Source organism: Eubalaena glacialis, chromosome 11 (assembly GCF_028564815.1).
Source record: "Eubalaena glacialis isolate mEubGla1 chromosome 11, mEubGla1.1.hap2.+ XY, whole genome shotgun sequence".
NCBI lineage: Eukaryota > Metazoa > Chordata > Mammalia > Artiodactyla > Balaenidae > Eubalaena > Eubalaena glacialis.
In genome coordinates, this window is record NC_083726.1 from 27,032,959 (window position 1) to 27,059,112 (window position 26,154).

The 26,154-nt window shown below is 44.3% G+C and overlaps 1 protein-coding gene across 2 annotated transcripts in view; it reads right to left on the reverse strand.

Moving 5' to 3' along the window:
- Window positions 1-26,154, reverse strand: part of PLXNC1 (plexin C1) — a 322,454-nt gene that overhangs the window by 114,775 nt on the left and 181,525 nt on the right. For both annotated transcript variants that reach the window (XM_061204178.1, XM_061204177.1), the window contains one exon: window positions 8,803-8,943. In XM_061204178.1, the coding sequence (XP_061060161.1) occupies window positions 8,803-8,943 (141 nt within the window). The remainder of the gene's footprint in view (window positions 1-8,802; window positions 8,944-26,154) is intronic.

Genomic DNA, 26,154 nt, shown 5'->3' on the forward strand with positions numbered 1-26,154 from the left:
AATGACTCTACCCCTGCACCATCCAATATGGTAGCCGTTAGCCACACATGGCTATTTAAATTTAAATTAAATTAAAAATTCACTTCCTTGGTCACACTAGTCGCATTTCAAGTAATCACTAGCCACATATGGCTAGTGGCTATCATATTGTATGTGCGGATATAGAACATTTCCATCATCATGGAAAGTTCTATTAGAGACCCTGGCCTACAGAAAACTATGAGCCAAGGGAGACATCAGGCAGGCACTGACCAAGTGTGGACTTGCCAGGCTCCTGTCTTCCCATCTCTAATTCACATTCTTTATTAATCAGCTCAGATTCAAACAGCTGATCTGGTTCTTGGAAAGTGCTTGTATAGAGGGGGAGAGATTGGAAGCCAGATTAAAATAAAGATTGATAGAAACATTCTCAAGTGAGGCTCGGGAGAAGGCTGCTGCCCAGATCTCTCTTGATGAATTCATCACGTTAAAACCATCATTTGGCAGAAACACCTATGAAGCATTCTTGCCAATAAAGCGGAAGCCCAGTCTGATCAAGCCTTAGTGCTAACTTCCATTTAGCATTAGGAAACAGAAGGGGTAGAGGAACAAGCTAAATGGCGCCACAAGAAAGTGAACAGCCAAATCCACGGTGTGAGACATTCCACAGGACAACAGACTTCCTTTCCTCAAAAAGTCAACAGAGGTGAATCATAGGATAGGAGGAGGTCACTCAGATTAAGAGAAACAGAACAACCTCAATGTCATTTGAGGACCTTGTTCAGATACCAATTTGGACAAAACAATTTTAAAAAGACATTCTTGAGTCAATCAGGAAAATTTAGTTATATGGACTTGATATTAGATTCTAAAGAATTACTGATGATTTTGGTACTTGCAATCATAGCTTTATGGTGATTTAAAGAAATGATCATAGTTTTTTAGAGATGCATAATGAAATATGTAGGGGGTGAAATGACATAGTGTCTGGGATTTGCTTTAAAATTTAGAAGTAAATAAAAACAATTTACAAAGCACCACCACTCACCCATTTCAAGTGAGTTAGGAGCTGCACTGCAGTTGTTATTAGGGCTTATTTTATTTTATTTATTTTTGGAGCATGGTGGATACAGATGGGTAAGGGGCTAGAAAGATCTTATTTGGGTCAATACAGATTTATTTACTTGATACCTTAGAGATGAAGCATCAGTATTCTCTCTAGAACTTGGACTTATGGCAGGGAAGCCTTTCTTGCTTGCTTTTTTTTCTCTTTAAATTACCAAAGTGTACATGTGTCAGGATTTGCCAACCAGTTTCCTGAACAAGCTACCTCGAGAGGCCTACAGTGAAGCTTGTCCTGATAACTGCAGGTGCTGGGTTTAAAGGGGTATGCTTCATTGTTGGTGGGAGTGAGACTTCTCTGGAAGGTAATTTGGCGTTATCTCTCAACATTATAAAGCACATACCCTTAGATCCCACACTCCCTCATATATACATATATAATGATATATGTAATGGGTATTTATTGCAGCATCGTGTGTTCTAACAAAAGACTAAAACAACCGAAACGTCCAACAATAGGGACCTGGTTAACTAAACTATGGTGCAAGCAATGGAATACTATTTAGCAATGAAAAGAATCAGAAAGCTCTTTATGTATTATATGTTATGTTTACCATGCTATATTAAATATGTATATACACATATATAACATATATGTTTAATAAAAGGGGAGAAAGACTATCTTCCCCCTTTTGCTCGCGGATGTATATAAAATCTCTCTAAACCGTTATCACTGGTTGCCCCAGAAGTCAAGAATGGGTGGCCTTCTTGGTTCTTTTGAGTTTTGAACACTGCTAATGTATTGTCTTTAAAAATAAATACATGCAATTTAAATTTTAAAAGTGTTTGAGGATGAGTGGGTCCAATGGTTTTCCTTTTTGCTAGATTATGCAGAGAAGAATCTCCGTAGCCCCAAGGAAGTTTCCATTTTCATCACATCTTTAATTTTACTAAAGCAACGTGCTGCACAGAGGGACTGGGGTCTCTGCTTCAGCATGGTCCTCGTCTCTCTCAGATGTCTACAGGAAGGATCTCCTCCTTCTCTGGATTTCTGTTAATATCACCTCCGACCTCACCCATCCCCACCTCCACTCACAGAGCCCAGCCCAGCACAGGGGCATCGGTGGAACACTTAGATCTTCTAACTGCAAAAGTCACATCAACATCAACACAGAAAAGAAAGCCAGCAAGACCGGAGCTGGGCCGCCTCGGAAAAGAATACGATCAGTGAAGTGATTCAGGAAGTAACAGTGAGTCACAGAAACCCAAAATGGGTTGAATTTTGCATAAGAGAAAATGCATCCAATGCACACACACTCCTCGGGCATGATGTGGATTTTCATCTATTGCTTCCAGCATACGACCTTAATATAGATCTAATCTGAAGTCAACCTGAGCCTCTGCCATGTATATTCTCACATACCCCTTCATCCTTCTCAAATGTCACCTCCTCTGAGAAGCCTTCCCTGGTCACCTTTCTACCGTACCCCACTGTCCCTCTCTACACATCACTCTGTTTTCTCCATAGCACTTATCACCATGTGAAATGACTTCATTACTGGTTAATCCATTTAGTTGTTTTCTGTCTTTTTCTTCCCACCATGAGAGCAGGGGCACTGTCGGTTTTGTTCACTTTTGTATCCTTGGCACCCAGAACAGTGCCTGGCACATAAAAGGTGCCCAATAAATATTTACTAAATGAAAAAACATACTCTATTAGCGTTCAAGATTTTATAGGACTCTTCAGATTTTTCCAGCTGCAGCCCGTGTGGAAAACAAATTTTCCCTGATGGAGAATTTCAGTGAGTGTCAACATATTGTTTCTGTTGACATCTTCCTGAAGCCTCATGGCAGGCTATTAACTAGCCTTGGGATTTTCACTGCATACAAAAAAACCAACAAACAAACAAAACAAAAAAAACCAACAACAACCCTCCCAGCTACAGTCCTGAAATGTATGGTGTGTGAGACTTCCACACCATACAGTTAGCTGCATTACAAGTACAACACCATCCACGGAAAAGACAGCCTGGTGAGGAAAATGAGGGGGAGAAAAATTAAAGATTATTTCTTTTTTTCTTTACTATTACCATGACACGGGAAAGCCATGGGTGTTCAAAGCGCTAAAATATTTTACACCAAATTTCTTTTCTTATACCTCACTCTGTGAGGCTAACCAGTTAAAGGGTAAAACAATCATTCTTCTCACTTATTTTTTTTTTTCCATCAACAGTTTCTAAGAAATGCTGCAAAGGAGACTTAAACCACACATACACACACACACACAACACACACACACACACATGAGGAAAGCAAGGTAATTATCCGATAGCATTTACTGTGCTTCAGTAAGTAGGAGTAATAATAAAAATGAAATATAAAGATTAAAGCAAATTACTCTCTGGTTTCCAATCTACTGATTTTGATGTAAGTAGTAAGAGAAGCGTACAGCCTGAACCATGAGTTCTAGATTTGTGGATTACACGGGCGAATCTGTTCTGAATCGGGGAGTCCCTGCACACTCACACACTGGAAGGAGTGAGATGGGGGTAAACTTGAACATGACTTTCTCAACAGCCAACCACGGAGCCCACTTCCAGGTTTTGACAGTTCCGTCTTTACTTTCTGGTCTGTTCCCTCGGCTCAGCGTCCGTGCCCCCTCCACTTCCGGCCCCAGGTCCTGTCCTGGGCTCCTCATGGCCTCCTTTTCCTTATCTGAACATTCTATGGGAGTATAAATAGAGCTTGGCTTTATAAAAGACCTGTTTTTGTTTTCTCTTATTTTTCACTCGAAAACTTTAAAAACCAGCGTCAAGGCAGACTCTTCAAAGGTTACACAGTTTGGAGGCAGGAAGAACTTTCTGGAAATGGGTTGAATCTCACTCCATGGTTTGGATAAATGAAATCTACTAGCAGGAGCAGAGTTTGGAGAGCTACACAGGTAGCCAGCCCTGACAGCGTGGGCGTGGTGCTTCTCTGCTGGATATGGGGAAAGGGCATGATAGGGCTTCCTGAATCCTGAACCCTGCTTTAGGCCTAAGGATGTTGGAGAAACCCAACCCTAGCCTCCTGTTGCTGGAGCCATTCTAAAAGTCAACTTGAACACAGATTTCCTACCTTTGCTCTAAAGGAGTTCACTGGGGAAAAGCAGGGGTTCCTAAGGGGGTTCAGAGGCTCCCAGGAGCTACTTGTAGCCCCAAGAGGAGAGGGCTCTGCCTTCCTCTAACACAGAAGTCTGCACTCAGCTGGGTTGTCAGCAAGCTGTCCCTAAATAGGAATAAACTAAAACCACAGAAGCCATAGAACCTTCTCATGAAAGCTCAAATACTTGCATCTTGATGTTAACCCAGATATTCCAATATTAGAAAATAAAAAATAAAAACCAGTTCCACAAACTCTCCCAAGCTCTACAGAACACATCTGAATTAACAGTGCAGTTTGTTTGGGAGACTGGTTGCTTCCATTCAAATCACTTGAGCAAGTTACCTAACCTCTCAGAGCCTCAGGTTTTTTCATTTATAAAGTGGGAATGCTAATAGTATTGAACTAGTAAACCCATGCAGACACTGGTTCTAATGCCCGGCACATAGTAAGAGCTCAGAAATGTTAGCTGTTATTATTCCTCGCCTACTGCCGTCTTTTCTTCTTTGCTTACAAGAAAGGTTAATGGGCATGGGTGAAGTTACAAATTTCAAATTTCATGCATATTTCTTTATTACTTATTTTACCACCTGGAAAAGTTCAAAATATTCAATTCTGCCCTTGAAATAAGGACAATTTTCTACACGCAACAGAGTCAGCTCAAAGGAATCCAAACTACACCATAGTCTGTACCACAATCTGGAGAAAGAGCACGTGTTTATAAGAATGAGTACACATTGCAGCATCCTGGCCACGCAACACGTGGGATATGAATTCCCAAAAACTGAGTGCAATGTGGCCCTACTTTTTCAGCTGATCTCAGTGAAGATGCTGACAACTGAAAAATTATAGCATGCAATCATGCTCAGAAAGGAAGTAAAATGAGGAAATATCCAGAGGAAAAAGTGACTGGACATAATCTGTCTCACACAACCACTAGGATGGCAAGTCGATAATAAGGGGGCAGATTAGATATTCGCAAAGGACGCTTTCAGTTCCAAATTCCTTCAGTTTTTCTAAAACCTTACAAAGGGATTTAGAAATAAAGGTAGAAGAAAGAGGGCAGTAAAGGTATTAGCATATTGTGAAATCTTTAATTTTTCCGCTTATCATCAATAAAATCTTACCTTCAGAGGGAGTGCCAGATGACTCGGAAGAGTGCATGTCTTTAAAGACACTTTAAAAGTGATTCAATGTCTCGGCTTAAGCTCAAAATAATGTTTCCATATAATAGAATATGATACAGCTATTTAAAAAGACTGCTTACAGTTTGCCATAACATTGTAATATAAGCATTTTCCCTCATTAACTGAAAAAAAAAGGATGCAAAACTGAATAGAGTCTGACCTCAACTATGCAAAAAAAAGAATCTGAAATGCTGACAGCAGCTGCCTCTACATAAGAAAACTAGGGGTATTTTTTCTTTGCTTTCCCCTCATACCCCGCTACTTTGCAACTTTCTCCAAGAGCATGTATTACTTTTACAATAAGAAAAAATCACTTAAGTTAATATGATATTTAAAATTGCACCAAACTCTACGAAAACTCTGTGAGGTTTTCAGAGATTTAGGAAATCAGAGGGTCTGTGTGTGTGTTGGTCAAAAAGAGCAATTGGCCTCCAAATGCTACTTCCTGCCTCTCCTCCAACCAGGCATATAGTACAGTGCCTGGCGTCTGTCAAAGGCCGTCAACTCTTGATCGCCAGGGAAATTGAAGAGTCAGGCTGTGGGTGATCCAAGCCCCTTCTTCTCCTCCTCCTGCGGGCTGCCTTGGGTTGGGTTTTGTTTTTCTCTGCTCATTAGTACCTCCACTCTGTGGCTGAAGAAGCCAAGCTTGTGTCTATCAATGTTCATCTTTTCTAACAGTTCTGGTGACAAGTCTGGCAAGGGACAAGCCTGAAGTTTTTGAATACAGGGATCTGGAGATTCTCTGTGCCTTCCAAATCATCTACACAATCCCGGGGCTTCAGGACTCTGGGTGATTTCAGGGGCTGCATCCCAGCATCTGTACGCAGGATACATAGGGGAGTCTTGGGAATGACTGGGCTGTCCTAGGGAGCATGGCGGGGCCCCGTCAGCTCACGCTCTCCCCTCCCAACCTCCTCCTGAGGGGTGGAACCTTCCTGAGGGAAGCTGGGGGTGGGGTTTGACTCCCAAGAAGTTATCCTGCCAGTGAGGGATTCCCTCAGCCAGACGGTCTGCGTTCTTCTCAAGCTGGGATTCTTCCCTGAGCTTCTAAGAACCCTGAACCCGCTCCACTCCCACTGCCACGTGACTCCCTAGCAACATGCTTCCCACTCCCCGCAGAGAACCCTCACAGAGTGGTTGCCTGTGCCTGGGGCAGAAGTTACCAAGTCATTGTAGCCTGAGACATAACAGTGTGGTCTCTGAAGTGGTTCCCGGTTCAAATCCCTGCTCTGCCATGTGTGACCTTGGACAAATGGTGCAGCTTCTCTGGGCCCCGGTTCCCTTATCTGTAAAATGAGAAGACTGTGTCTACCTCGCTGAGTGGTGGAGGGGACTGAATTAGGACAGGTAAGTGATGAGCACTGTATAAATGTTAGCAGTCACAGAACAAACAAACAGAAAACCAACCTGCCCTTGTTATTGGAACCCTAAAAAACATAGCCACAGATGTGGATTTTGAAGGTGTAGCCCGTACAGATGCCGAGGAAAGTGAGACTTGGGCCAGCCGTCTCTTCCTCAGCAGCCTGAAGCTGCAGCTCAGTTCCACCCGTTGGTACCACAGCATCACTAAACACCGGCCAGCTGCACACGAACCACTGGGGTGAACAAACAGGACAGGCGAAACCAGGCCGTCCCATGGGAAACTATTCATAGCCAGTGTTCCTTCACCTCCAATTTACCATCTAACAGTTTGGTTGGCTCAGCTTTGGGGAAACAGTGTTCTTGTCAAAACACTCGTCAAAAATATCCCAAATCTGAAGAGATAATTGGCAAGGAGACCCAGTAAGGATTGATGGAAACTTCTTCCGCCAGGCGAATGGGTCCAATTAGTCTGGCCAGCTTGGTGTAGCTCCAGACGTTGCCTCACGGCACCGAGCAACTTGTATATAAGGACTGGCGGGTTATTTACCTTTCCCCAGGAAATAAAGCTAACACAAAAGGAAAGATGATCAATGTATATTTTAAAAGCATGTGTATACAAACAAACCCCCTCCCATATGTTACTGGGTTTCCTCCAAAGAAAACAGATTAAATCAAGTTATCTACCAGGCACTCAGCACTGTATCCGGCTGTGGGAATTCCTGGCCCCCTTCTCAAGAAACTTAAAATCAAGCTGGGAAGGCAAGACAAACACAAGTGCAAAGGTTAGGCATCAAAGCAAGACATTTGTAATGAGCCAAAAAAATGATACAGACAATGAATATTTCAGGAGATGAGGGAGAAACGTGATCACTCCAGGCTTAGGAGTCCTCAGAGAGGAGGTGGAGTTTGAGTTGAGCCAAAGCATAGATACGCAGGATTCAGTAAAGCAGAGAAAAAAAGACAGCAATCCAGGAAAGGGGTACAGTGTGAGCAAAGGTGTGGGAGCAGCACACAAGGCACATTTGGAGAAAGCAAGCAAGCAAGCAGGTTTGGCTAATTAGAGACCACCAGAAGAGAAAGGGGTTTCTTAGGTCATCTAGTACAATCTCGTTTTACAGATGAGGAAATGGAGGCTCAGAGAGGTTAAGCGATTCACCTCAAGTCACACAGCTAGTTATCAGTGGGAGATCAGTTGAGAAAACAAATCTGTTAATATTCAGTTTAGAATCCGAGCTAACAGTAAATTGACTGGCTATAGAGAGGCAAAGGAGAATCCGCCTAGGGTGAAAGAAACAGTGCAATTCTCAACCACGAATGCTGGTGGAGGTCACAGAAGGTGCTCATTAAGTGCTTGCTGAAGAAATTGATAACTGCTATATAATTTCAGACAAGTCATGTGGTATCTCCGAGTTTATTTTCTTCTCCTTCCCCCTGCACCTCCCCCCAGTGAATAAAAATCTCAACTCGACCAGTGTATCCACACAGTGGAAATAAACAGTTCTCAGAGATAAAAGGCGAGGGGAGCCTCAAAGGGTTTCAGATTTCTAACCTCTCTGTGGTGGGTGTGGGTACGAAGGTTAGAAAATGAACCACCCCCTCTGCGGGCAGCAGGTGGGCTGGGGAGAAGGAACATCTGTTTTTTTTCTTCTTTTTAGCCCTATAATCTTTTACCTCTTTGAAGTTGTGAGAAATCAGGTGCTTTGTACATTTCCATTATAAAGGAGATAGAACTAAAAAGTTAAAAGTCTTAGGAGGGTGAGCCGGGATGCGGTAGGGGCCAGGTCTCCATGTGCCTCACCTAGGCGGCTTGTGAGTAAGGAAGGGAACCGTCTTGGCAAGTTCCCAGGAAGCAAGGGGTCTGTCACATCCATACATGGGTAGGAGGTTATTACAAATAGATTTCCAGAAATTTCTTTCAGGCCATTTCAGTGAGGGGAGGTGTCTCTGAGCAGTTCACAAAGCAGTTGGTATGGTCTTGTGTATAACCCAGAAGCAATACAAAATACAAAATACAAAAGCACAAAATGGATCAATACTAAAATCGACATGGAAGAAGGCACAGAAAACTAACCTTAAGTAACTGGCCATTTCCAGTCCCCAAGAATAAAACAGTCCTGTTCATTACCACGGTGCCATAAACGGATGTCAGGTCGGAATGGATCAAGGTAGATGATGCGATTGGTTCGACTCTTTCAGGTTGATCCTTGTCATTCTGAACATGCACACAAACGCACAAATAAAAAAAAAAGATAATTTTTAACAGTGATAATTCTCATGATGATAAAATGTCACTCATGCCCACCTGGGAAGGATCCTACTGGAGCTCCAAATACATTTTCTTAGACAAGATCCCCAGGAACAACCTTTTATCCCCTTTATCGGCAGAATCACCACGCTTGCCCAACCCATGGAAAGCCATTTGTTTACTGTGTATTAACATGTATTGATTGCCAGCAGTGAGCTAGCCATCCATTTAACGCTCCCCCAGCTGATATATGAAACTGAGTTCCACTTTATTGCCAAAAAATAGCCCACTGCTGAATTGGGAGGGAGAGTCTTATACATGGCTGTTTGCAGGATCATGATGAAATTTATTTTAACAAGGGTTTGGCTTCTGTGAGGTTAAACAAGCCACTTCCAGAGATGTGAGACGGACCATCCTATTGGGTGTGATGGCAGAGAGGAGGGACTCTGGATTTACAAGAAGAGTGCAGTGTGTTAGCCCAAAGACAGGGTAAGTCATTCAGAGGGTAAAGAGGGAAAGACAGAGTCATGGATGGTGGGTAAGACAGAGCCACAGGGCTAAAGAGGAACCAAGCACAAGGGCTGGACCCGGTGCTGATGTTCTTGAAGAAGAAATGGAAAGCCTAACTCTCAACCTGAAGGCATGTAAATGGCCTGAGGTTCTGAGCACATAGAATCACATGCTCACTCCTGATCATTAAATAAAGCCCCTCTTTAAATCCAGAGCAGATAGTGTGTCGACCAAAATGTCTTTTTCTTCCTTGTTTAAAGGCATGAAGTGCTTCATGCTGCTTCCTGCTTTCAACGACAGGAAACCGAGTTTGTTACACAAATCTCTGGAAGATACAGAGCTAGAAAGAGTCGTTGCCTTCTACAGCTACTGAACACGGTGCGATAGCATACTTTATCTGCCAGAGTTTGGTTCCCAACTGTACTAAGGTTTGCGAAGGCACATCTACGCTTCAACCAATAGGAGAGCCGGTAAACTTCTGTAAGCATCACCGCAACTCCTAAAATCGCCCCGTTTGGAGAGGGGGGAGGTAGGCAGGGGGAGGCTAAGACTTATTAACTTCATTATATTACTGCCGACAGTGTTTATGTCTTTCAATTTATGTCTTATTAAATATTCATTATTTTTAAACCCACCAAGTTTCATTAACATCTACACTAAATGGATTCATGGACTAAATTGATTTCTGAACCCTTTAAAGTGCCGTCTATATTTCTTTGTTGAAGTTACACTGGGAGGAAAAGACATGCTGGCAAGGATTTCGCCAATGTCGTGATCTCTGCTCAAGGAAAAGATGTCATAACCTAAGAGAACATGGCTTATTTGCATACAATATTCCATAGTGAACTCAGTTTAAAAAGATTTTTAGAAAGCCCATTGGAGATTTTTTTTTTCCTGTTAAAAATATACTTTTCATACAGTCGGGGAAGATGAGGAACTGTCCTGTTAAAATGAAGCTGAGAAAAAAAATCTCTGTGGGTCTAAGAATCAGAACAATAGATCACTGTTTAGATAAGGATGCCTCGTGACTATGAGCAGAAAAAAGAAAAGTCGGTGACCTTTAGATGTAAAAAAATAAACCCACACCACACATCTTGCTTTAAAATAAAACCAGAATTGTTCAAACTTAAAATCGGCTGACCACGCCTCTTCTTTTTATTAAATATTTGAGCATCTCAGAAGTGCTTAACTCAGAGAATTGGACGTCATCTCTGCCTGGGCATCTGGAATGTTCTAACACCACTATCTTTGGCTGGAGGATTCCGTTTTCCCTCATCCCACGACACAGACAGAGTAATGACTGTGGACTGTTGATTATCCATCCACAAGGACCAAATGGGATAGTGTCCTCCCACGTCTGGTATATAGTAGGTGCTTAATAACTGTGGCTATTTAGATTAGCCAAGAACCGTGACATCACAGTTAGCCTTGGCTGAGGTGGGATAAGATATTCTGTTTGTGAAAGACTGACTCCAAAAAAACCCAAAAGTGGCTCAAAAGCCGAATATGAACAAGGAGAAAATTGCTTCTAAATTACTGTCCCATCCTCTCTAGCATCCTTCCCTGGCTTCTGACTGTTTCTCAGTAATTGCAGTTTTCCAAATTAAGTCCTGGATCAATAACATGGGTAAGTAGTAGGGCCATTAAATCAATGTTCCCGAATTTGAGAGCTGGTGGCATAGAACAAACCACCTGGGACTAGGGGTCAGAGAAGTTAGGTTTGCATTCAAGCTTGGTTCTCGTCCCCTGGGTGATGTGGGCAATTTATCGAACCCTGTTGGGATTGGCTTTCTCAGCTGTGAATAAGGCCAATGGTGTCTGATTGGTAGGGTAGTTATGAGGGAGAGATAATAATGATGGTAGTAATAATAACATGTTGATACATGCTAGCTGCTATTATTAGTAGTAACTTGCACTTACTGTGTGCTGCTTGGAATATCTTATAATACTCCGACTAAATAAGGATAGTATAGGGTAGTGAGCCGGACCTCCAGGCTTTCGATCCTGGCTCTGTCACTTTCTAACTAAGTAATTTTGTGCACATTACTTAGCTTCTCTGTGACTCAGTTTCCTCCTCTATACAATGGAAGTGACGATAGCAGCATTTATGTCATAGACTCATCATGAGGACTGAATGAGTTAGGACACAAGCCTAGGTAAAGCTTAGAACAGCGTCTGGCACATAGTAACACACAATCCATGTTTGCTATCATTACCTTATTTAAAAATACAAACGGTTGCTGCCACACCTGTGGCAGTTATGCCCACCTCCTCCTTTGCCACAAAACCCTAAATTTGTTCAGGTAGCAATAAACCCAAGCCTGGGAAACCATGATTAGTCTAAGCCACCCAGTAATCCCATTCCCCGTTGCCTGGTACTTGCTTTCCTACCCCTTAGAGCTAGGGGTGGCCATATGGCCCAGTTTGGGTCTGTGAGATGCAAGAAATCCACTGGAGGAGCTTCTGGGAATAAGCTTCCTCCTTGATAAGAGGCGGCTCTTGAGGAGAACTCATTTGCCCCTCTTGCCTCACTTCCTCCCTTCGGAATCTGTGATGTGAGGCTATCCGTGCAGAGTGGTGACAGCCATTTTGCTTCCATGACATTCAAGATGGAGGATGAAAACCAACAGATTGGTGCAAGGGAAGGACAAAAGACCCTCGGTTCTTGAGGACACCACTGAGCTCAGACTTCCAAGCTTTAAACTTTTTACTAACAATGATGTTATGATTTAAGCCGCTGCTTATGGCTTGCAACGCAAAGCAAGTCCCTGTGTAAGAAATGAGAGTCATGGCTGGGGACACGGCACTAGACTCTAGCTTTTCCTCAGCTACAAAGGACCAGGAACTGGCCAAGCGCTTGTTCCTCTCACCCTGGAGGATCCTGGCCACAGTCAGGATTGTGTAGCCAATTACAACAGCGAGCCTGGAAGAAAATAGGAAAGAGCGGGCTTGGACCTCAAGTAAACTCGAAGGGCTGCTCTGGCTGAATGGAAATGGATTCTTTTGTGCTGGAAACACACAGAAATGGACAGGTCCCTGTGAATGGAAAAAGGAACCCTCTGAATGGCTTCCTTTTGCTCACTTCAGCAAATGCAAACAAAAGAAAGACAGGCTCCAGAGAAACCTGCTCACAAAAGTGAAATTAATACCTGGGGAGCCAAGTAGAAAAAGGGAGAAAATAGTGCAGTCGGCCCCCTGTGTCCAGAGATTATTTTCACTCTTTTTTTGGGGGGGGCCTGTTTTCTATCTTGCCCTTCTCTCCCTTTAGGGCATAATCACTAATGTTGCTCTCAGCCTATTCTGTCTAGTTTATTACGTGTAATTTATTTCTGAATTCCGGCCTCTGCTTGTTCTTCTGTGTGTAACAAGGTTAATGCCTTGTAATGATGCTTTTGCCAGTTCTGCCTTTCGTGACAAAATCCAATCTTGATTTAGCTCTAAACCTTGTCTCCCCTTTGGGCTTTCTTGGTTCCCTCAGAGTTGTCACTCTGTGTCTCCTGCCTGCCATGTCTAACCACACGTCCCGCCTACACTTGAGCCCGCTCTCAGAGGGAAATGTTTTTCAGTTTGAGGAAAAAGCTACCTTGTCTCAAATGATGTTTGGGCTAAAAAAGAGAGAGCCTTGGGCTTGACACACCAAAGCGGACCCAAGGCTACTGGGAAGGGGTGAGTGCTGGTGTGTGCGTGCGTGCGTGCGTGCGTGTGTGTGTGAGAGAGAGAGTATTCAGGGAATACTGGGCACATCACGAGGGAAACAGCTTGACCTCCTTGTAGCTCCTTCATACGATCTTTCATTGACCATAAACACCCCCCGATTCCAGGGGGCACCAGCCATGTATTCTAGGGTGTGAATGGCACACTCAGGACTTGAGTACCACGTGGCCCTGCCCCTACCACGTGGAAGATGGCCTGACTCAGCGAGGGTCACATGGAGCGCTCACAGCCAAGCTGCAGCTATTATGGGAACAGCTGGAGGAAATGTGCACAAAAGTGGCCCCTCAAGCGTTGGGGAGACGGCAAAAGCCAAGTCTTTGATCCCCAAGGTGATGAAAGGACTCCCTTATTTTGGTTTTTCCTTATGGGGCCAGGGCAAATACCAACTGGAACTTCTTACACATTGATAGAAATCCTCTCAGGCAGGTAATTTTGTAGTCTGCCCCTCTTTGGCATACACTTACGGGAAGCAGTCTCTTCATCATTACTTACCCAGGGGCCTACTGGCAGTTAGGAAACCTCAGCAGGAGTCCTATGCCCAAGATCTGGCCCTGCTTCGTCCCTGACAGGCTGCTTGATTTGGGCAAGTCCCTGAACATCAATAACCGAATCTGTAAAATGGACCCAATAATACACACGCCCTGTCTATTAGCATTGTTGTGAGGCCCAAATGAAATCATGTGTGTGGAAATAATTGGAAAACTATCTTTATCAAGCTAGAGAATGGAAAGAACAACTATTCACCCAAGTTAGATAGTGATTTTATTGGCCGTTAAGGCGCCTGTCACTTTTCTTTATTCTTCTAGAGTATACCGCATTCATCGGGTTCTAACTTTACGGCACCTCTCTGATCATCTGAAGGAAGAATTAACCTTGGGGACTCAAATGATCCAAAGGAAAAGTTCAAAGTGTGCAGGAGGAATAAAGAAGGGAAGTTTAGGGACATACCTGGGCAGCCTCTATACCAGGCAAGCATGGGGGGCATGCAACCGAGCCACGGGAAACATGCAAAGTGGTGAGGTTTGTATTTCACATCCTCCCACGGGCTCTTCCACCTGCTTCCCTCCCTCCAAGGCCCCAGTGTCCTCCAGCCTCCCAGGCCTTCCTACTGCCAAAGTCCCACTCTCCAAGATTTATCCTTTTTCCTGCTTTACACTCCATCCCCCATCTAAATCTCCATCCCTTCCATGTGGCTACTTTCAGTCAATTACCTACAAAAAGACAACCTGACTCGAACAATTCACAAAAATATATGAATGGCTGATAGTGTTTAAAAAAATGCATTTTCCTAGATTCTCAGAGTTGGAAGAGACACAGTTCAACCATGTTTTTCCATGAGGAAGCTACTGGCATTCTAGATGGGATATTTCTTCACTATGGGGGCTGTCCTCCATGATGCAGGACTTCTAGCATCCCTGACACCTGCCCAAAAATACCAGTAGTGCCCCCCCACCATCATTTTGACTTCTGCAAAAGCTCCCTCTCTCGCACTGCTAAATACCCTCTAAATAAATGGCATCATCTTCTTTGAGAACCTGTGGAATCGCTCCCAAGATTTCAGAGTTGCTGGAAAATGATTATCTAGACATTTCTTCCCTCCAACTCTCTCCCTCCCTATCTTCCCCATCATGGTGAATGGTACCAACATCCACCCTCAGCTCCTCTCTTTCCATCACTCCCCACACCCAGTACCTGAAAAATCTCAGCTGAATTTCCCAGCAATCTTACATCTATCTTCTCCATCTCCATGGTTTCCACCCAGTCCAAGCCCCCATCATCTCACTCCTGATCTACAGCAAGAGCCTCCTGGTTTCTCTTTCAACCTACAATCTATTCTCCATCCAGTAGCCAGAGTGATTCTTTAACGTATAAAGTAGGCCACGTTACTTCTTTGACTAAAATTCTTCAACGGCTTTCTATCACACTTAGAATTAAACCCAAATGCTTCCCCAGGTCCTATCTGATCTGGTCCCTGCCTACTCCTTCAAACTTATCCCTTGTCACTCTTCTCCTTCACTCTGCTTCAGTTCCCACAGTGTCTTTCTTTCAGACTCTTTAACATGTTCCCATTTTTCTGCCTCAGGGCCTTTGCATATGCTATTTCTGCTACCTCCCCTCTCTTCACACCTTGTAGGCTGTTTTTTTAAAAAAATCTTTCAGGTTTCAAGTTCAATGTCACCTCCTCATGGACACATGACTATAGATCATCCTATCCCTATGCCAGTAGTTATTCTGAATCATAACATTCCATTTGTTTTCTTGAAAATAATTATAATTACATTGCTTTAAATTTTTTTATTTAATGTCTGTCTCCCAGTAGACTCTAAGCTCTACAATAGTTTATCTTACTCTACACTCTGAATGCAGCATATACCTCAGCATCTGGCATGTTGTTAGTTGTCAATAAACATTTATTGAATGAATGAATGAATACATGGATCAATATTTGAATGCTTTCAGTCAATATCTCACCAGGCAACCCTGGTACATTGCTAAGTAGGTCTAATCATTACAAAGTTCTACTGAGGCAAAATTTGTCCCTTGCAAGCACTGGGCCTTGGTTCTGCCTTTGGGAACAATACTAAACTACCCCACATCTGCTGCCATGTAGCTTTGCCTTCTCTAAATTTCACATCCATAGTTCACTGACAGCTTGCAAAAGACAGTTCCTAGGTCTTTTGCCATCTCCATCTATAGACAGTCTACAGACTCAGTGTACTTAAAATGAGGCTCTAAGTAAACAAAATACTTTAAGTATTTTCGTATCCTCTACCAAAGTGAAGAATAATAGCACTGTTCTTCTCCCATGATTAGAACAGCATAACTTACGAACTGTTGCATTTGGCTAACTCTTTAAAATAGAAATACTGAATAACATAGTGGTAGCGTGGAAGAGTACAAAGAACAAGAGATTTAGGGTAAAAAAAAAATGTGGGTTCAAGTTCAAGCTCTATTACTTATGAGCTGTCTCTAAGCAGTCACTTAACCTTTCTGAGGCTTCTCCACCCACCCACCTGCTCTATCCAGTCCATTTATGAAGCACTTGGCCAACTGTAAAATTCCAGGTGGGACTGAACCCCCTATTGTCAAACTAAGCCAATCAAATGAGTTTTGAAACAAAATGCAGCATCTTGTCATTGGTTTTCTGACACACACAGTAACGGAATGAGTGCTTGGAGTGGGGACCGCACTGACATCCACAGTTCCTGCAAAGAATTCCAGGAATCCATGAAACCGGATGAGAAAAAAAATCCTATTTTAGCGAACTCTGACTGAAATTCAGCATTTCATTTAATTATGAATGCAGACCACAGTCATATTAACTGAACCTGTGACTTTGTCATCAAAAGAAATCAGATATCTTCATATCATTTTATAGTTGTTGCAGGTATCTCAAAATATCATTTGTGCTTATCGCTACTTTGAAATGATGGTAGTTACCGCTGCTAGGTCTTGCTATTTAATGTGCTAAGATATATTACTCTATTTCAAATTGGAAAAAACATTTTGATATATCTGTAAATCAATATAATTGGTTCATTTTGCAACTCTTTTTATTTTATGTGTTTAAAACCACTGCTCTGAGGAGGGATCTACAGGCTTCCCCAGAGGTCCACAGCACAAGGGCTCCACGGGAGGGAGGGGCACAGAGATGTTGCTAAGCCCAGGAGACTGAGACTGGGTGACACCTACGACTACCAGCTGCTCTGGGCCACCTAGCCCTCCTGATGCCTCAGAGAAGCAAGGACCAGCACGTGGAATCCAATTTCTAAGATTGCTCATTGATGGCAAAGGAACCTCAGAAGAACGTCAGTGCAGAATAATTAGGAACAGTTGATGTGTTAGAGAATATGCTTCTCAAGTGGACTCTTCCAAGACCAGGCTGGAGGGGCAGGAGGGAAAGACCAGGAATCCAGCCTCATTGGTGAGGGAGTCACAGGGAAACTCCCTTCTCTCTAGGCTACCTGGCTTTTATTCCTCCTATAAACACAGCTCCAGGGGCTTGGGCTCCTCTTGGAAGCTCTTATCTCACCGAGCTGTAACCACATCTTCTCCACTAGATGGAGAGCACCTTCCTTCCAGTTCAACAAATACTTATTGAGGGCCCACCGTGCAGTAGACGGCATTCTGGATGCCTGGGAAACACTGATGAGACACCCCTGGCCACTCCCCTCAAGGCACTTACAGCCCCAATGGCACCGTGTTGAGCCCAACACAGAGCCTGGCACACAGCTGGCACTCCATAGAGGCTGACAGAGTGGATCCCCAATTCCTCACTTCCTGGCCAACCGCTGGCTTAATGGCCCTTTCTGGGGGTCCCAAAGATATCTAAAGCTCGATGAAAATTAAACTAATTGGTCACCAACACCTCTCAATTCTACATCTTAAAAAGCTGTTTCATTTAATCCCTCCTCTCCACCTGCACTGCCACCACCTCAGTTCAGGTCTCCAACACGCTCACTTGGATTACTGCAGCCCACGCAATCCATCTTTTTCTCTCCACGTTCGTTGCAGCCACCGCTCTAGACCAAGGCAACATTATTTCTCACCTGGACTACTTCGAGAGCCTCCTGCCTCTGCTGGGGCCAATCTCTCATTCATGCCCCAAAGGGCAGCCATTTATTTAGGAATTCAAATCCAGTGGTGTCCCTTCCCTTCAAAGGCTCTTCTAAGCTTTCAGAACAAAATATAAGCTCCTTCCCACTGCCCACCAGGACTACAGGATCCGCTGCCGCTTCCTTCCCCAACCTCTTCCCCCGACACTCTCCCCCCTCCACCTCCCTAACTCAACCACGCTAGCCTTTGGTTCTTCAGAATGACCAAGTCATTTCCCCTTTCGAGGCCTTGCACTGCTCCCCAGTTCCCCTTGGGGACGTGTACAACTATCCTTCCCCATCTTCCTGGTGGCAACTCAACCTCCTTAAAGAGAACTTTCCCCAACACCTCAACTAACACAGCTCTCTTATGTGCTGTTATTTCTCTCAGGGCCCCCATCGCAGCCTGGGCCTTAATTTTCTCATCTGTAAAATGGAAGTAACGACATTACCCATCTCATAAAGTTGAGGTGAGGATTAAACGAGTTAATATTGGTAAAGTGCTGACTTAGGACAATACTTGGTGCAAAGTGAGTGCTCTAGGAGTGCTAGCTATCATTTTAATATAAAAATAACCTCTTTATTTGCTGCATATTTATAGTCTACTCTGTTGACCATTGGTAGAAATATTTCCTCACAGTGCTTGGCACATAGTAGGAACTCAAGAAGTATTTGTTGGTCCTTCTAATCAGCTGTTTTGCCTCTCATCTTGCCTCATCCATTCTTCTGAGTGATCTCTCTAGAACACAATCAGATCCTGTCTGCCTAGAGCCCTGCTGTTGCCCTCATCAGCCATGGGCCATGGCTTTCACACCCAGCTCAGCAGAGTCCCAGAAGTTCCTTTGAGATGCCACAGGGACAGGCAGGGGGTGGGGGGAGGGCGAGTTGCAGGATTCTGGGAACCTCCCCACCCCTGCTTCACCCTGAGCCCTGGCACTTGGAAATGGCCTCACCCAGGACAGCAGGTCAATGATGATTTATTAGCCTTTTTCTCATACTGAGCCTCTGGTTTAAGATTTAAAGCCCAGGTTTAGAAAGTCTGAAAACAACTGACCATCAGGATAAAATCCAGCCATCTTGGCCAGTCTTATTAAGCCCTTTGCCATCTGGCCCTGCATGCTCATTTCTGGACACTCCCCAGCCAGGGTGAGCTACCTGCGGTTCACAAGCTTATTCAACTTCCCGCTTGGGCACAAGCTGTGCCCTGTCTCTGGAACTCCCTTTCTTGCCTCTTCTACTTGGCTTCAAGACGCAGCTCCAGCATCACCTCTCTGAAGCTTCCCAGGATCTCCAACGCTGAGTGTGACACTCCTTCTTGGGGCTTCCGCACCACCGTTTTGCTAAATCTCTCACGATGTCTTAGGGCAATGTGAAGGTTTGTTTTACTCTCACCCCTTCTGTTAACAGCAGGCGTCGGTAAACTACCAGCTGTGGACCAAATCTAGCCTGCTGCCTGTTTTTCTGAATGACCCCCTGCCAAGCTAATAGTTTTTACATTTTTAGATGGTTGAAAAAAATCAAAAGAATAATATTTTATGACAAGTGAAAATTATACATGAAATTCAGATTTCTGTGTCCATAAAGTTTTACTGGAACATCCCCGTGCTTGTTCATTTATATGTTGTCTATGGTTGCTTTCACACTTCAATGGCAGAGTTGAGCAATTGCAACAGAGACTGTATGTGGCCTGCAAAGCCTACGATATTGACGATCTGACCTTTATAGAAAAAGTTTGCCGACTTCTGCAATAAGAACATTGGCAAGAGGTGGGGTGGGGATTGCTGGGGTCAAATCCCCCTCATAACTCCTCTGAGGAGACACTACGTGTAACTATTGATTAGACAGTCAAACCCATCAACTACAGAAACAGTAAAACTTAAGTCACAATTCTATTTGGTTTTGTGATAGTATATAAATTAGTATTAATTTTCTATCTTGATGAAAATGCTAAGAAAAACGATAAGCACAATTGATAAAAAAAAAATCTTACCACTACCATGCCCCTGCTCCCACAAACAAGTTAGACCCAGGATGCCTACAAATTGTCCCCCAGCAGACTTCGGTGTTTCTCTGAGCAGGCCTCAGTGATCATCAGCTATGTGCCACCACATATTCAAGGAAGGCAGAGGTAGGTCATGGAGAAGCCTGAAGGGAGGTAGAGATGATTCCATGCTGCTGTAGTCAACATGGTGATCACGGTGTGGCTCTTCCACCTTTCCATTCGAAGGCAACCTGCCCACACACCTACCGGGGACCACTGCATGATGGCCTTCCTTCTTCTGACTGGACCTGGGGTCAGTACCTGCCCCAAGGGCAATGAATCCCTACCCTGAACGAGGGCTCATAATCTGGAGTGAAAGGATGGGTTGGACCCCCTTCTCTCTCTTTCCTGGTAATTTGAACTAAATAATATAGAAAGCTGTTGCCAGTTGGTAGCCGATGCAGAAGGTTAAATGCTATTGAAAGGCAGAGTAGGGATCAGGTCAGGCTGAGGCACATTCAGGTGGAGGGGGTGAGGGGCAGATGTTTGAGGAAGCTGAGGTGGTCATTTCGTAGCAGGACTGAGGGAAGCAGCCACACTAAGTCATGTTGACAACGAAACCTTAGAATGAGCATCCGTCACACTTCCTGCTGTTACGCCCCTTTCCGCTGCCGTGAGTCCGGAACCCCCTTCCCACTCTATATCAGAGAGCCCCATCCTAGTACTCCTAAATAATCACGATAGTAATGACAGTAGATACATACATAGCATTTACTATAGGTCAGGTAGTGTTCATACATATTAACTCATTAATCCAGACAAAAATCCTATGAAACAAAGAGGATCCCTACTTCTAGATAAAGAAACAAGCACAGAAAGGTTAAATCATTTGCCCAAGGTCACACAACTGGGAAGTGGCAGCTGTGGTCCCAGTCGACCTGGCTCCAGAGTCCGTGCAGGCAACCACTGCACAGTACTGCTCCTCCCCCTAGATTTCCATGTAATCCCACGTGTTTCTAGCCACTAAATCCCCCATCCCCTTGTTTGAGTTGGCTTATGTAGATCTTTGTTTCACGCAACCAACCGTGCCTAATTAGGACAGAAACTGGTATCAGGACTGACGCTGTAAAGACCAGACCCTTGAAGAGAATTTTGGTGTGGTGTACAGCAGAGTAGAAGGCTCTAGACATCTTCCCCCGCACCCCACATCCTGGAATGAAATGCAAATAGACTGCTGTCCGAAAGGGTGAAGGAGCTAATTTAACTCTGACCTATAGATTCTTGAGACTCGGACTCTAAACTCAAAAACAATAAGACTTCAGAAGTTTTTCTAGGTATTTCCTTTGGGCAATTAGAAGAGGATAAGGAACATAAGGGTAGTGGAATGAGCTGGTTACTTTAGATGACCCTAAGTAAAACTGCAATGAAAACAGTGGAACAAATTCTTATCCCAGGTGCCTCAGCTGGACTACAAGGGAAATTGCGATGCCTTACAGCTGTGGTTCTAAACGCTGAATGTATATTAGAATCACCTGGAGAGCTTGTTAAACCACAGGTTGCCAGTCTCACACCCTACTCTGAGTTTCTGATTGGGGCCCAAGAGTTTGCATTTCTAGTAAGTTCCCAGGTGATGCTGAATGCTGCTGGTCCAGAGACTACACTTGAGAACGCTACAAGTTCTTGAGGGACTTTGTGCCTTACAGCACAGAGCCCTCTCCTCTTGCCCACTGAAAGGCACGATCATGCACATTATTAAATTATACCAAAGAAGTGCCAACCATGCTGGGTTTCTATGGTCAAAGTTAACTCCCAGATTGGAAAGACCAGAAGCCTGGTGAGTCCAATGAATGGGGATTTCAGAGGAGTGGAGGATGCCAGTTAGGCTCGGACTAGGGAAGAAAGAGGCCCCAACACATCAGACATCAAGAAAAAGACAATGGTTAAGGGAGTATGAGGTGGCCAGGTTCAGGAAAGTGTGGCTGCCAACAACAGAAAGCATCCCCAACATGATCCCCCATTTATTAATTCAACAAATATTTCTTAAGGTGCTATGCTAGGTACTCTGGGTTCAACAGAGAACAAAATGTTACAAGGTTCCTGACCTTCTGGGGTTTGTATTTTAATTGTGGCTGCTAATAAAGACAAGAGCACCTGTAACCCAGACGTAACAGGTTGAGATTTCTGAATTTAGTTTATGAGCTAGTTCTTCTGTCTGAGAACAAAAACTGGGAGCCGTCCTTTAAGGTCCTGTAAGTCTCTCTGAGGTCATTTATAAGCCTGAATACAAAACGTGCCGGCACTATCTAGAAATTGACAACTGAGGAACTACAACCCTCCCAAAGTCTGAATTTCAAGTGTTCAAATATGCAGACCCAGAAACCCCATTCGCACTCAAGGATTCTCTGTTCTATCGTCTTATGCCCAGCAAACAGCTGATCCCAGAGTAGTTGCAGGGGCCTAGCCTGCTCCATGTAGGACAGGATTGACACCAGAACCCAATGTCTGCGATGCTGGACTGTCCATGGTTGTATGTTACAGGCCCAGGTCCTCAATCCTCTACCATTTACCAGTTGTGGAAACCAACCAAAGCTCTCCGGGCCTCAATTCCTCATCATAAAATCATAATGATAACTACAATCCTTGCCCCATAGGGTGATTATGAGAATCAACCAAAAATAAGGCATGTGAAGTGCTTAGCTCAAAGCCTGGCCATAACAGTCATCCAGCACTAGTAGCTATGATTGCTTTTCCTTCTTTCTAAGTGGTTGTTGGGCTTTTTAAATCTCCCTTGCATATCAGATGTGTGTATGGGGGTAAAATTCACCATCTAGCCCGTAGACTGCAAAGTGGCTAGACAGGATCATAACAGAAACTGAAGAAGAAATAAACATTGCATGAAGACTGTGGATTTTGAGGTCAATAAGGTTCACTGCCGAGTGGCCCTGGGACATCACTTCTGCATGCAGTAGCTAGAAGTGTCTTGGGTTACTGTCTGTTGGAGAGCATGCGAGTGTTTTGTGGTTGTCTGCATGACAGTTAAATTATGTCAGGCTTTGGAATTATGTGAGTGTGGAGGAAGCGGGTGTGTCTCTCCACAAGTGGTAGAATGAACTAGAAGAGTCAGTCCTGTTGGCCAACACAGTAGGAAACATGCCACCCTCAGCATCTATAGAGGGGGTGGCCACCATGTTTAAACCACAAGCAACCCCAGGACCCAACTATGGCAGCCAAACAATCTGGAACAATCAGACTTCAAAACTCAGGCACACACAATTTTCTACCATATGCCAAGGGTAACAGGAGTTCAGAAACAAGAGGAAGTTAAATTAACTTGTACACAATTTGAAACATTCACTTTTTATGTTAACCCAAGCACACAGATATGTTATGGAATAGAATGAAAAAAAAAATCACCTTAAGTTTTAAAACACACTTCAAGGGGCACCCTCCAGCCTCAACCCCATATCCTAGGGGAGGTTGGTTACTGCCTCTAATTAGGGGACTTTGAAGGGAAAGTCTGAAACACCCAAGTGGTGGAAAGAATACAGAAGTAGCTATTGCGAGACCTGGGTTTAAGCTGGAGGCTCTGATGCTTACTTTGTTATCCTGAGCAAGTTGCTTAAGTGATCTTGAGCTTCCTCATCAGGTAAATGAGAATGCTCCTCAGAGAATCAACCTTAGACTTGACGAGGGCCTCAAAAGAAGTAATATAGGAGGAAGTGATGTACAAATATTTATTAGGATTATTAGAGAGTGTCTACAGAATTCGGCTGCCGGGGCACGTTCACAGGCTGAAGCTCTCCTGCGATAGTTGTGAAAGGGGATTCAAAGTTGGAGGAAAGACAGAAAAAGTCACGGCCCAACGTGTGAACGGCTGAGGACACACTCATTGCACAAGCAACCTGTAAATTAATCTTTAGCGGGAGAAGCTGAAGGCCAGCAAATCAGCCAACAAGAGATAAGGAGAGAACCAAGAAATAAGAAAACAACCCAGTCACTCCTGTCACTTTCCTACCCATGGTTGACTGAAGATGGAAAATAAGAGCGAGTCATCCAGGGGGAGCAGGAGAAGAAAAGCAAATCTAGCCCCTTGTGCCTTGCTGCCTGTGGATTACTGTTAAAATGACTGTGTCTGCTCTGGAGGAATCACTGTTAGAATCTACTGAGGCTCCCTCTAGAGTGTTTCAAGTTTCATCTATCTTAGGCACCTGTAATTCAGCATGCCTTCTCCAAAACACATTGAAAAACTGCAAATAAAATGCAGAACAAATGCAACCCAATGACATCATTGTTCTGAGTGACAACCAGGGGCACACTGATCCCATAACCCCATTAAATGGGGCTGCCACCTGCTATTGTCCTTTCAATGGCAGAATCAGTGGCGCCCAGCACAGAGCACAAATATTTGTGGAAGAATCTTATCTGCCTATTTAATAGATTAGAAAATTGTCAGCGTTTTCATCAAAACGACCGCTATTTTTTTTTCATTCAAAACCTCTCTTGAAATTCAATTCCACTAAGGCTTTTTAATTCATAAGAGCAGCAAGGAATTTACTTAAAGAAAAAATGCAAAACTCCAAGCTCCTACCTGTGCAGCCGTGACAAGCTATTGTTTGAACCGGAGTATATTATTTAACTTGGATGACAAGCTCAGGGGCTAGAGACCCCATCTTTCAGAATCCGCAGCTCTGAGCACCCTGGGAGCTCTCAATAAAACAGCAGCAAGACATGCTGTGGAGGGACCTATCTTAATTATTTATTTTTCCAATTCCAGATTTTTGGCAGCAAGTGTTTATCCCTTGCTTGATTCCCAAGGGGCAGCTACCTCCCAGAAGCTCCCCATGAAGATGGATCAACAGCTCTCTGACTTTCCCTTCCCCTCATCCCAGCGCAAGTAGGAACACCTGATCAAGCCAAAACGTGGATTCTGAGTGCATTCAGGGTGCCTGCTGGGTTTGGAAGGGAACTAAGTCCTCCAGGCCCCAGTGGGTAGAGAAAGGCAGTCAAGAGAAATGTTTTGGCTCCACACATCTACACAGCTGTCAGATGGCAAAGCTTGGACTTCCACTGTTATCACCTGCTGCGGGCCTCTGAGCTGTCTCGTCATTAACCCCGGAGACCAAGTATGCCTAAAGCTCAACACCAAGTAATACGTAGGGGTACTTTCAAGTCTTTCAACGGAGAAGTCAAAGGTGATGATTTTTGCCAAACTTGAACTGTTACATAATAAGCCTCTCACAAAGACATATTAAATGTTAAATTATACTTGTATAGCAAGATGAAGTCAGTTAGGGAGCATTATGCATTATTTATGCTTTAAAATAATTAGAAATAACTAAATGAAGGCATTATGTGTGTGCCCCAGTACACAAGTAGTGGGCAAGGAGGAAGAAGCAAATGACCATTCTAAGGGGCCTTGCAAGAGACCTGTTTTTTCTTTCTGGATAATAGGGCTAATATTTGGTTAAGATGTGCTCTGCGTGGGTGGGGATGGGAGCGTCTTTCCATACACTTACTAATATACCTTAGAGCCAACGTCCCCTCTATGCTTACACCACAAATGTACCAACACAACACGTTTTTCCAAGTGGAGACTCCTCGCCTTCCTCTCTGACACATTTTATATCAAAACAATGGCAACACCTGTAGCCGTTCATTTCTGCTCTCTGATTTCCGTCCAGTTATAAAGGAGGCGCTCAGCAGGCTCCCCTCTCAGGAGCCATATGTGGACTTGACGTGCCAGCAGCCTTGGAAGGAAGACGGCCTCGGAGAAGTGCACAATGGCTCCATAATCCCCATCAATTGAATCCTCTTGAACCGCCGCTTTATTTTCCAGTCAAAGAAATGCCAATCTCAAGAGTCAAGCTGTGGCTGCCCTGGGAACCCAGGGGAAACCTCTGCCGTTTGCCTGGGTGGGTGGTGCCTCTGAGCCGCGCGATCTAGTCAGGCAATCTGGAGCCCAGAAACTGCCTGAAGTACCCTAACACTTTCTCTTGCTCTCCCCTCTAGGGCGAGGCTTTTTACCCACAAAGCCACCTCCGCCTGCTCAGCCTCTCCCCCCAGCTGGAGACCACAGCTCACGCTCAGCAGAGCCACAGCCCCGCCCCCTTGCACGGGGTCACGCGGAGGGTTCTGTTCCCGCAAGCCTGAGCCTCTGTTCCAGGCTAGCGCTGACCCATGTCGAGCAGGCTACCAACTCCTCAGACCACATCACACGTGTTACGGGGTTGGTGGGGGGAAGATGGGGGGCACAAAGACTGGGGTGTGGCAAGTCCTTTAGGTGCTGGGGCTTCTCTGCCTAGTGCACTGTGTTTGGTAACGCCGTTAAGGACAAGGGTCAAAGCCACACGCCCACTAAGACCACACACCTGGGGAAGA